Source organism: Pagrus major, chromosome 9 (assembly GCF_040436345.1).
Source record: "Pagrus major chromosome 9, Pma_NU_1.0".
NCBI classification, from domain to species: domain Eukaryota; kingdom Metazoa; phylum Chordata; class Actinopteri; order Spariformes; family Sparidae; genus Pagrus; species Pagrus major.
Genome location: NC_133223.1, coordinates 16810206 through 16822611, shown reverse-complemented (window position 1 = coordinate 16822611; position 12406 = coordinate 16810206). Strand labels below are relative to the sequence as shown.

The window sequence follows — 12406 nt, the reverse complement described above, 5'->3', positions numbered from 1 at the left end:
GTGAGACTCACAGACTTGGCAGTTTTCATGAAGAAACAGCAGAGCACTCGGATCACACTGAAGCTGAGAAACAGACAGATGCAGGAGACAGATTAAAGGTGAGACGAAAAGAGAGGGACACCAGGATGTGCCAGAGAGAGAGAGAGAGTCAAAGGAAACATTTCGACTAGTCTGTGAGGAATCTCTCTCTTGCTCCTCTCTCTCGGGACCAAAGCCTCACCAGCGGGCCACTTGGCTCGTGTAGTCCTCAGTGGTGGTGGGGAAGTCACCTTCAGTCCCTTTCTCCACACCTCCTCCCCTCCTCCCGCCTCTATTTCCTCCCCCTCTGTGTTTGGCCGGCCATGGCCTGCCCTGCTCTTTCTGCTCCCTCAGCCAACGCCTTTCCTCGCGCCTCTTCAAGCGCACTTCCTGGTGCTCCCTCTGGCGGGTGAACTGGAAACGCTGGAGGAACAGGTCCTTGGCGTACTCGTACAACTGCACGTCCAGGAAGTTGAGCTCCTCGATGCGTCTGCGCACGAGCTCGCTCAGGTCCACGTTGGCGGCTCGCGTGCTGTTGATCTGCGTGAAAGCGGCGATGAAGCGCAGGCTGAACGTCCGCTCAAACAGGTACTGCGTCTTGCGTTGGAACTCCGTCAGGCCGTAGAAAGCCATGTTCTTCAGGTTGCTCATGGCACTGCTCAAGAGGATGTGGTTACGCTGGCTCTCGTTCATGGAGGACAGGTTGTAGCAGCCCACCAGGCTGAGGTCGGCCAGCATGCGCACCTGACGGTTATTGGCCAGGTTGGACGGGCAGTTCATGAACTCTGTCAGGGTGACACCGGACCAGTCATCCCCGTTGTAGCAGGTGGGCAGCTCGTCCTGGGTGGGCGAACGTCCATCACACATATGGAGAGCGGTCTTCCATGTGGCTCCGCGCTGGACATGCTTCCACTCGCTCAGGTAGCGGGAGACCGGGTCACGCAGCATGGTGATGTAATAGAAGTTCCTGCAGCCAAAACAAACACAGTTAGAGAGCTGTGAGCACATCATCATCATCACAGAGGGCTGCCCTGCATTGTGCTGACAGATGGTGACTTTTGTCTGTGTATGAAACTTCAAGGTTGAATGCTAATTGGCTAACTCAAAGTCCCAGTAATGAGGTTAATAGAGTATCTATTGCCCTTGCAAGCTGAACCCTTGCATCAGAGTAATGATTTTACAAAATTGAGCTAGAAGTGCTTTCGTTCCACAGATTCCTTCCACCTGCCAACATGAGGAATAATTGGGAATCAAGACATAATGGTAATCCCCCGGACACACAGGAAGTGAGTAAAACCAACCCAACCAACCCCCTAAACATGTCACTGTTGCAAAATAATGAGGTTTCAATTTTTGTGCCTCAAATCTGTTGAACTCTTAACTGGGTATAGCCATCATTTGTCACCCAATCACAGCAGGGTATTTTACAGGCACGAACATATTCGGCTGGCAGTTTGGTGGTGAAGAACTGGTAAATGAGTGCTATTTTTTTCCTTTATACAAGCCACTGCCTCTGCCAAGAGACTGAATATGTCCTCAATCATCGCAAAAGGACAGCCGCTGAACTTGGAAGACAGGCCTAACAGAGATTCATCAGCGTTCTGCAGTGTCAGAGACATTCAAAGAGAATGAGGTAGAAGAACAGCCATTTTCTACAATAACATTTCTAACAATACTGCTAAAGAAAAAGCAAACATAACAAATATACGTAATTGCGAGTCCTATTGTTCAGTTGGTATTTTGCTTGAGAAACAACACACACAAAGTCACATCTACCCTTCATGCCAAGGAAGCAGACCTCCAAGGAGACCTACTCCGCTGAGCTGCAGAAATGTCAAAGTGCATTCTGATGGAAAACAAAGATGGGACAGGTGTTGGTCAGGTAAACCTCTTCCTAAGGTGATGTCCTGTGAGTGCCATGTGAATATTTGATGATGCGACCACCTCCCCTGAGAACAGTCTGGACAGATAAAGTGCAGTGCGGCACTGACATTTCACATTGACTCTCAGTGCTGCTTCAGTTCATGGCAAAACACTCGGATATCACCGTGAAACTTCCCCAGTTGATTACTTTTTTGTGTTACAAGTTTTCTGAAATGTTTAAATATGGAAATGAGGCACTACTCAGTTAAATATGTAGCCTACGCATTTGAATTAATTTCCAGAAAAGAAATCTGAACTTTGGATCAAGCCAGGTTCAGATTTCTTATTGCATTTTGTTAACATATTAGAGTAAAAGGTTTTCACAAAGGGGAATTTGAATATCTGAAAAAATAAAAAACAAAGAAAAATATTGTCAAAAGCCATACAAAATATAAAAATAAAAAATAAAAATGCTTTGCCTTGTTCTTAACAATACAATGTAATATAAATCAGGCTATGAATGATACATGAATAAACCCCTCTGTAAAACCTTCAGAATAGCGATGCAAGTAAAACTGGTCTCGTCTGAGAAAAAAATCTTTGAGAGATCATCTTTTAAAAATAGGTAGTGTTGTAGTACTCCAGATCGGTCTTGGTCTCAAGAACGGTTTCAAGACCACTTTCTGAAGGTCACGTCTCAGAATCTGGCACATTTTTACCAGATTTGTCTCAGTTTCAGAAAAGGAGGCGCCTGGATTTTATTTCAAGACCAGTCACGACCACAAGGGATGCTACTGCACTGTTTGATACATACTGTACTTAATAACGGTTTTCTATGGGAAGAAAACCAGATGTATTGTGCAAGGTCGATGGTAAAACTTGGAAGAGGACTTTTTAATAAAGATGTTTAGATAAAATTCCCTACACATAAAATTCTTCTGCTGCGAAGACATTTCTCCACAACTGTGTCATGCAGTGAGGGCATTGCACTGGTCTTGTCTTGGTCACACTCTGGTCTTGGTGCTGACTTACTTACTTACTCTTAACTACAACACTGAAGATTCTCGACATAAAAAAGATGAATAAGGTCATTTTTTAAACTAATAGATATCACCATTAAAATGCTCGGTTTACTACTTACACGAAGACAATTATTTTGTTGTATTACATTTTGTCTTGAATGAATCCCCAAATATGCAAATGCTATATTATACAATTTAACACAAACTAATTTGCATTAATTTCCAGAACAGAAGCTGTTCTGCTACCCTAAGTTATGAAGGAAATGTTTGGTAGGCACGCTCAAAACCACTGTTAAAAAATAAGAAGAAAAACAGAAGTGGTGCAGCAACAGGTTAGATTTATTCCTACTGCTGAGTGTTTTGAGTATTTATTAAAAAGGGTGTCTGTTTTACACCTAAGTGTGTATTTTGGATGTTTTCTTTCCACCAGTCTGAAAGAAAACATCTCATGGAAGCAAAATAGCCCAAAATCCCCAAAATTGACCAGTGCATGAAAAAATGATTTTTGCCTGCCGTGTCTGGCCTTACACAGCAGACATCCACCCAGACTGACCCCGGAGTCTAAATAAAAGAGCTACACAAACAGTCTCAGTGTGCTCATACTTTCTTTTCCTTCAGGGTTGGATTCAGTGCGGACATTATAAGACCTCTGAGATTGTTGGTATACTGGTATACCAACAATCTGGGTATATTTTTCCCAGACTTCATTCAGGTTGTTTTTAAGGGAGAACATACTGTTTGTTTTGTTTTGTCCTTACCAGTCTTCTAACACTGAGATACGATCAGAGGCATTATCAGAGTCTGATTCACTATCGGCCTCTGAGAAGGATGGAGGTGACTGTCTCCAGGACGCTGTTCTAAACAGAAAACTAATGGATTCACTGATTTAATCGCCAACCTAAGGAAAACCTCAAACATCTTCTTGTTCCAGCTTCTCCATTATGATCAGAGGACTGTTGCTGAGTTTAGTTGTCTAGCTTTGTAAACTAATACATTGAGTTAAATGTATGTAAACTCAAGATTTTGGTCTGACACAGCAATACATTGGAAGATGTCAGCTTGGGAACTTTGTGAACATTTTTCTGACATTTTTTAAAGTAAACAGTTAATTTATAAACAACAAATATAATGAATGGATTAACTAAAAACAAACACAGATTACTTGAAGGGGCACTATGTAGTTTTGGAGAAGAAACTCAAGCTCAGAATAATTAATGAGGTTATAATAAAAACAAAAAATATTTTCTATTTCCATAACTGAATGAACAAGCTGTTGTCAGAGGAAAATAAGGTCAGCAGAACACTGAAGAGCACATCTTTAAGGTCAGTTTGTTTATTCAGTTTATTCAGTCATGAAAACAAAGAGAGTTTGTTTATTTGGTTTGTTGAAGTACAACAGTCAATGGAGATCTTTCTCTTCTGATCAAAATGTCTTCCCAAAAACTACACAGTGCACCTTTAATCAAATGTTTTCATTAGTTTCACTTTTATTTTTTAAAAAAATCTGTGTTTTATGGCTGCCATGTCAGGTGATGGCAGGCTATCAAATATCAGTGCATATCACACTTCACACTTCGTCCCTGCAGAAATCAAGCTGTATGTAAAGTGTGGTGTAATTTGCAAGAGCACAAACCTGCTCTCATACTAATCATTTGCACGTTAAGAACAGTAATTTTACATATCCTGAAGACTGAGTGAAAAACAGGAGGTCGTTTGACAGCGAGGTGTAAAGTAACACCTCGAATACTAAAGTGGGAAAAACTGACTTTCTCTTCTGGCAGAACTGGTTCACTTCCAAACATGCAAGCTGTTGTGGGCTGCTGTGCATTAAAGGTGCAATATGAATAATTTTAGTTTTCAAACGTTAAAGTTGCAATATGTAAGAATTTTAGTTTAAAACATTAAAAAATGAACTATAATCATCAACAGAATGTGAAGAAATAACATTTTTGACATTTTGTCAAAGACGTCTATGTATTGTGTTGCAGTGATATCTAGGGATGTTAGCATGCTAACCAGCTAGCCCAGGGCCTGTAAACCTCTTATTCCCAGCAGTCAAGCGGTGTAAAAGCCAACTCTCTGGGTAGCTGCATGCCTAACTAAGCTAACAAGCTAACAGTGGCTACAGTCATAAACATAATACAGTTAGCAGTAGTTAACTTCTCTGGTCATATGCTGCCCCTATTTGTTTGGAGTTCAACAGGTAACCAAATCTTATATATTGCAACTTTAAAAAAAAATAACAAAACTTTTCAATAGAATGTTAAAAAATAACAGTTTTGATGATGTGTAAAGACTGCTATGTATTTTGGTGTTAGCATGCTAACCAGCTAGCCCCTAGCCACCCATTACCTCATGAGATGATAATCCTATATTAAACACCAACACTCCCACAGTGCTCCAAGCTCTCAGTCCGGGCTAATAGGAGCTACATGGCTGGCTTAGCTAACTAGCTAATGGCAGCTACAGTTAACAGTGGTTATTAGTTACTCTGGTAATATACTGCCCCCTATTTGTTTGGAGTATGAATTTGACAGGTGGCCAATTCTTACATATTGCACCTTTAAGGTTTTATTTGTGGCTAAGCATGATCAACCTTTATCTCATACCTCAAACACACTTCTTCTAACCCAAAACACAACACCGGTTTAGTATGCTGAGAGAAAAGTAGAGAATCCAACTTTATCTAAGATATCACACAAACACGCCTCAGGATGAGAGCACACTGAGCAACAGGAAAATATGCGGGTGTATTCAAGCGGCAAATAGCAACATTAACTTACTGAACAAACAACAAGATTGCCAAATATATGTCTTAGTTATAGTTAGCAATATCTTATCTAGGGAAGATTCATCCTAACTGTGCCATAGAAATGCCACCGCTGACAATGCTACCCAATGTGAGTCAGGCAAGAGGCTCTGATGATTACAGCCCTGGTGGCAGCTGCATCCTGGCACCTGCTGCTGGAGTTGGCTGGCTGTGGCTACATCCTCATTAGACTGTCTCTGAGACATAAACACATGCAGCAAGTGTTGTTTGAGTGCACTCAACAGCCCAAAGGTCAGTTGTGTGCACCATCAGTGTCAAAATGCATCAGGATCAGCGGGTCTGCAGAGCTGTCTCGAGGAGGCTTTCCCTGAGTGATACAGATGGCTGTCGAGAGGGGAGGGGGTATAAGCTAACAGGCGTCTCTTACCTCTGGCCCGTGTTACCACCCCTACAGTCATCTCTCACGCACTATCAAAAGCAGAAAGAGAAAGTTTACACCGCCATGCTGCTTTCCTGTAGATCCAATTCAAAATGCACAGAAAATACTGTGGAAAGCAGCTTTAATGAGACAATTTATTAATAAACTGTCTCATATGTCAAAGCTGTGACAGAGCCACCTCTCTTTGCCAAGACGCCTCAGCCTGCTGTAGTGTGATGGAATAAGTCTTTAGTCAGACACTGGGGCAAAAACAAGTATATACGCATATAGCCTGTGTGTGTGTATAACATTACATTTTTTTAAGGTTAAAGAACAACCATCAGCATCTGTGTATGGCATGTTTTATTAAAATGGTCACACACGATGAGTTTCACTTTATTTTTAATATTAACCCTTTAACCTGTTACAAGCTACATGTTGGATGTTCAGTAAAACACAGAACACACTCACACAGAGTGATAAGGATCAAAAGCCACGGGCAATGATTACGTTTCCGAACTGCCACCCATAATTATTATTTTTTTTTTACAATAACATAACTATAACCTTGCTGGTTAAAGCAACAACATGTAACTTCCTGGAAAAAGATAGTTGATTTTTGAATCTCATCCCCAGGTCGTCAATTACCGATGCTTTGGGTTGGCAGCTAAGGTCAGTAAAGCCTCAGTATTTGTTGCTGTTTCTTTCATAACGACCTAGTTTAGTGACAAATCAACTACAGACACACATTTCTAAAGGTGATCTTCCAGCCTGTTAAAAGCACCCGACCAGATATATTCATTGAGGTTGAGCAAATGGGCCTGCTTGGCTGAAATGAGTATCCGGTACAGATCATGTGCATTCATCTGAGTGAAATGTGTCAATATCTGTAGCCATGATGAAGGAAAAATCCTCACTGGGTAGCTGACTGAAGTTTATTCTTTGAAGTTTATTTAAAACTTGCTCGGTAAAGTGAAATCCTCATACTCTTAAGATCAAAAACATTGATTTCTGAATTCTGAATTACTGAATTTCAACATTTGTAACACAACTGAATGTTTATGAGGAGACGATGGGAGAATTTTCAGCCGTGTTTGTCATGACAAAATCCAGATATTTCTGACGGGAAGCTGAGACATCTTCAGGCATTTTAAGCCAAAACATGATGTTTTCCTAACCCTAACCAAGTGGTTGTAGTGACTAAAAATGACCAGACCATAAGCACAGCATTGTCACACTAAAACTAAACCTAAAGAAATCAATCAATCAATCAATCAATCAATCAATCAAGTTACGAAATAAAGAAATGTAAAGCCTCAACATATCTGTGTCAAATTACCATATTTCATACATTGGATGGGACATATTCCCATATCTTATATATTGGGGGGACATGACACCCCGTCCCCCTCAGCGGTAATGCGCTTGCTTGCCATCAAGAACTCTGCTGAACCCTAGTTAATCACTGATCAATAATGGATAGGAGGCATATTGCAACTCATTCCACCACAGAATACTCATCTCTAAAGCAGCTGCACGAGCAGCAGCAGCCTGACTTCACTGGAGCACAAACTAAATAGGGGCCATTAAGCAGAGAGATGGAAGAGGAATTCAAAAGTATGGATAAAAATGGAAACTAAAGCAGGGAAAGACGAGGGGAGCTGCAGACAAGAATATTGAAGCTTAGTGTCATTTGAATAGATGTAGTTAATGGACATGGAAAGAGTTTGGTGGAGACAGCATGCATGGAAGCTTTGTTTGACTGAGACATCTGAAAAATGTCTTAAAGCCATTTGAGACAACAGAGAAGAAAATGATATGATATTTATTTAAACCACCAAGTGTTTTTCAGTTACAAAATTCAAAGCTGTTGTTGAACCATTTGGGGTAGAGACATGTTTTTTTGCTCTTTGAAGAAGGTTATAAGCTGATTTTTTTCCCCCAAGCTGTCAGAAGCTTCTGGTCAGGGGCTTCTGACATTGATCTATAGGAGAGAACGCTGAATTATTTATTTATTTTAAAATAAGCCCACAGATGACCTGTAACGGTCTCTGTTAGCTGGAAAACACAATGGGTCCACATCATATAGTCGAACATGGTCCAAGTTTGAATTAGATAAAAAGATCAATGAAAATGAAAACTTAACACGTGTTTTCTAAAGACGTATTCAGACGCCTGGCAAAAGGAAATCTATTTTGTGACCTCAAAATAGCCCTGCTTGAGAGTAACATGGGCAAAAATTCATTTGTGCATATGAAATAGTCAAAAAGTAGTGCTTAGGTGGAAAACCAGCCTGTTCAAAGACAAAATAAAAATACACAAAGCTCCCCCACACACACACACATAAAAGCAGAGCAAAAGATAGAGAGGTAGAATAAGAGAGTACACACGCAATCCCATGCTAATTATAAACCAAACAAATTATGTTTTAATGTTGAAAGCACGTAAGTTTTTCTGTTACAATAAAGATACAGATTTGCCAAAACACTTCAGCTCGTGTGTGTTTATAAGGGTGGTAACACAGAATGGATAAAAAATATGTCATATTAAAATTGTACTGAACGACTGGATGTTTTGCATAACTAATGCCTAACTATAACATTTATGAATGTATTTTTAATACGCTGTAATTTTAATGTAATTAAAGAGGTCACACTATGCTTTTTGGGGATTTGCCTTTCCTTTATTATGTTATGTAGCATTTTGGTACATGTAAAAGGTCTGCAAAGTGAAAAAGCCCACACCAAAGGGAGTTCCTTGTATATATATATATATATATATATATATATATATATTGTGCAGCAGCGCACAATATGAGAAAAACTAAAGTATGTAAACCCATTCTTCTAGGACCCCCAAATAAAAGTGTGAACCTGAAAATTAGCGTAATATGACCTCTTTAAAAACCTGCCAAACTGATACTAACCAGCCCAAATCCTGCCCATTACACCCCACACAAAGCTACCCAAAAGCACCAAATCTGCCAACACTGTTTGCAGGTATTTGGTCATAAACCAAACTAAATTAAAAATGTTGCCTGCTGATGGTGCCAGAGGAAAAGTCAGAGAACAAGGTTTTTACATTTCATTCAGAGTTGGACGGGCAACACTCAGATCATTTGCATGGCACCAGCTCCCTGTGAATATTGTCACTAAAACGGACCCTAAACAGATGCAACACAAAGGAACAGTTTCGTCCTGAACCAGTGTCAGTGAAATAGACTACTGGCTTTTAATTGCCCATAATTAGCCTCAACGACACGCTTTCAGCCCACTGCTTCTCCCTGATTGCAGGCTGCTGAAAGGGACATACAGTATCTATACTTTCAGCTTAAGTGCGTGGTGTTTGGAAGTGGATGAACTGAATTCGCTCATCAAGACATTCATGTGTGGGAGTTGGATATTGTTGCAGGTGCTCGAGGGTGGGCTAGACAACAGGGAAAAGCAAAACAATATATCTCTGTGAGCTGGGCAGAAAGTTGTTCAGAGCAAAGGCTAACACAGTGAGCAGTAAATAAGTAAAGACAGACCGTGTCCCAGTACAACAGTGGGACTGACTGATGTTGATGGGATGCAGTGAAGTAGACACTGTGTGTGTGTGTGTGTGTCAGAGTCGAAACCTTAACCTGTTTACAGTCTGCTGACTTCTTTCCTCACAATGTAACAGCTTTGATCTCCCTCCATTACTCCTCTGCAGTCCAGGAGCGTTCAGAGAAACAGTTTTTAAACATCTTTTTACTGTCACTCTCTGGACTCAGCTGCCTTTACACAGTCAGGAGAGACAGGTATGACTGTGGATGACATTTAACATCACAGTTACATAATGTGCTGCTAAACATCTGGAATTGTGTTTTGATTCATACCCGTCAGTGTATTAATGGGCATCTATTGAAGGAGAGCTGTCAAGGTATAAATAAGTCTGTTGCATTTAACATCTATTTAATTGTTTTCCGCTGTGTTTATATTTGTTGTATTTATTCTACAATCCTTCCTGGTTTCCCAACAGAACCACTTGGATGTCACAGTTAGACCACTAAGCCACCATGACACCCCAGGATCTTATTATTAACAAACTTAAAATCACTGAAGGCACTGAAAACTAATTTTCTCAAACAGCTTCTCACTGTGAGCAATGATGTGTTACATGAGCACTCAATTTTCAGCTAAAATAATACAATCTTTAAACCAAAGTTAGTGAGTGTATGCAGAGTTTTTAACCGCGGGCAAATCTGCTAAAAGTATTGTCAGTGTTGGTGTTTCCATAACCGGGGCTCAGCAGCCTTTAAGGACATCATGACAGAGACAGAGCCAAGAAGATAAAAACACAAGACTACATCTCAGATAGGCTTTTCTTTTTTGTCGTTGGCAGCAGCGTCACTAAATAAAAAGCTACGGCGAGCTGGACTCGCTAACTTACATCTTGTGTTGTTGCACTTGCTTGATGTTTGACTCTCTTACCAAACTTGTCAAGTCTCTACTGTCATGTCCATGAGCCAAGTAAACCCCTTTCATCAGAGGTTCAGCTGGTAGCATGTTATAGCCAGGGGTTACTAGCATATTGTCTCTGGTTCAGGTTACATTAGCTTGACCTGGCAAGGCTTGAGCAAACTTTGACTGCCGCATGGCAAAAAGTCTGAGCGTGCATGTTTACTTCAAGTTTTCAGTTTTCAAGAATTGACATTGTTATGACGTGCTGAGTTTTGTTTGTAGTTAGCATGTAACGTTACATCGTATGTGGCAAAGTGTTACAGGAACCTGGGATACATTTACGACAGATGTGTTGCACTCAGAAGCAGTAGGGGGCGCCAAATAGCACAAAATATGAATTTCTACAGAATGCTGCTTTAACAACAGCATTCTCAAAACATAAAATCACATAACATTGAAATGAAGAGATTCAACATATTGCTGGCTTGCAGAAATGTACAATGCCAACATTTTTTCTGGCGACTGAGCTAAGAAACCAGCTGTATGTCAGGCTGTGTGTCAGGCTACATAAATAAGGTGAAATTAAATGAAAATGCAGTCTGATTGTCAGGCTAGTTTTAGTATTAAACTCTTAATAACTGATAAATAAGACATAAGGAAAAAAAATACCATCTTTATCATGAATGTCCACCAATTATTACTATTAAATGCTGCTATTAGTAATTGATCTTACATTTACAGGGACATTTTTGATATCCGTCTAAACCTAGTATAGCTGCAGGGCAGTTAGTGTTCAGGATGACAAGCATTTTATGTGCCGTTATTCAGTATTGTCACTAAAGAGGCAAAATATTCTGAACCTCGAGGCGAATGTAGCAGCACAGTATGACAAAGGGATATTCCTGTATTATGGCACCTCACTTGACTCTTGCCCTTTTCTCCACTCTGCCTCTCCTCCATGTCCGACATTACTGTTAGACATTAGTGTTCCCTCCGGATCCATAACCTTTTCTTAAAGGTTGTCACATTAATCACGCCGCTGATTCCACTCGTCAATCTCCCTCCGTATCTCTTGTGTTTATCTCTCACTCTGCTGTGCATCGTCTCTCTCCGCCGCCCTCCACTTGAGGCACAGCATATAAACAAGAAGCGCCCTCCTTCCTCACTCTGTGTTTTTTACGGCCTTTTCCCAGAGACCCCTCATTCAGGTAAATCATGGTAATGATAAAAGTTTACGAGAGAGGAAGGCAACATCCTGATGTCTGATTCAATCTCAACAAACAATTTCAGGCTGGTGTAGTTTTTATTTTTTAACATCTGAAATCAAAGAGTGGAACATGAGAACTGTTGAAAGCTGCTCCGGAGGAAATCAGTTTTATTAACAACCATGGTAACAATAGACCATGGAGAGCATTACAAAACGGGGTTACTGAGTGCACAGAGACAGTTTATATAACACTTTCAACCCCGTCGCCTCAAAATTACATTCATATACATCATAATGAGGAAATGTTTTCCACCAAAATATTAGATGGCGAAATACATTTTCAGCTTGTAGTGAATACAACATTATTGAATTTTTTTTTAAATGGATTTTTATGGTCTAGTCAACATTTTTGCATTAATAAAATGTCTAAAAACAAATAGACTTTTGCTATACACTTTGTTGAATTGTGTATTTACATTAAAACCAAACTTTTCCAACAATCTTCAAACCTAGAGAAATCTGCTATTTTATTTAAGGTAACATTCATTTAGTAGCTGTTGCTAACTTATGTTGCTATAAGTTCTTGGGAAACACCAGACGATTAAACGGACAAAAAAAACGACTATACGTTTCATGACTGAAACTGTGATACATCATCTGTCTGCCTCATGTCATGCCAGA

At 40.2% G+C, this 12406-nt stretch overlaps 1 protein-coding gene across 1 annotated transcript in view; it reads right to left on the bottom strand.

The window, feature by feature from the left end:
* Positions 1 to 216: 216 nt before the first annotated feature.
* Positions 217 to 12406, bottom strand: part of hs6st3b (heparan sulfate 6-O-sulfotransferase 3b) — a 71662-nt gene continuing 59472 nt past the window's right edge. The window contains exon 2 of the mRNA XM_073474158.1: positions 217 to 985. Within this exon, the coding sequence (XP_073330259.1) occupies positions 217 to 985 (769 nt within the window). The remainder of the gene's footprint in view (positions 986 to 12406) is intronic.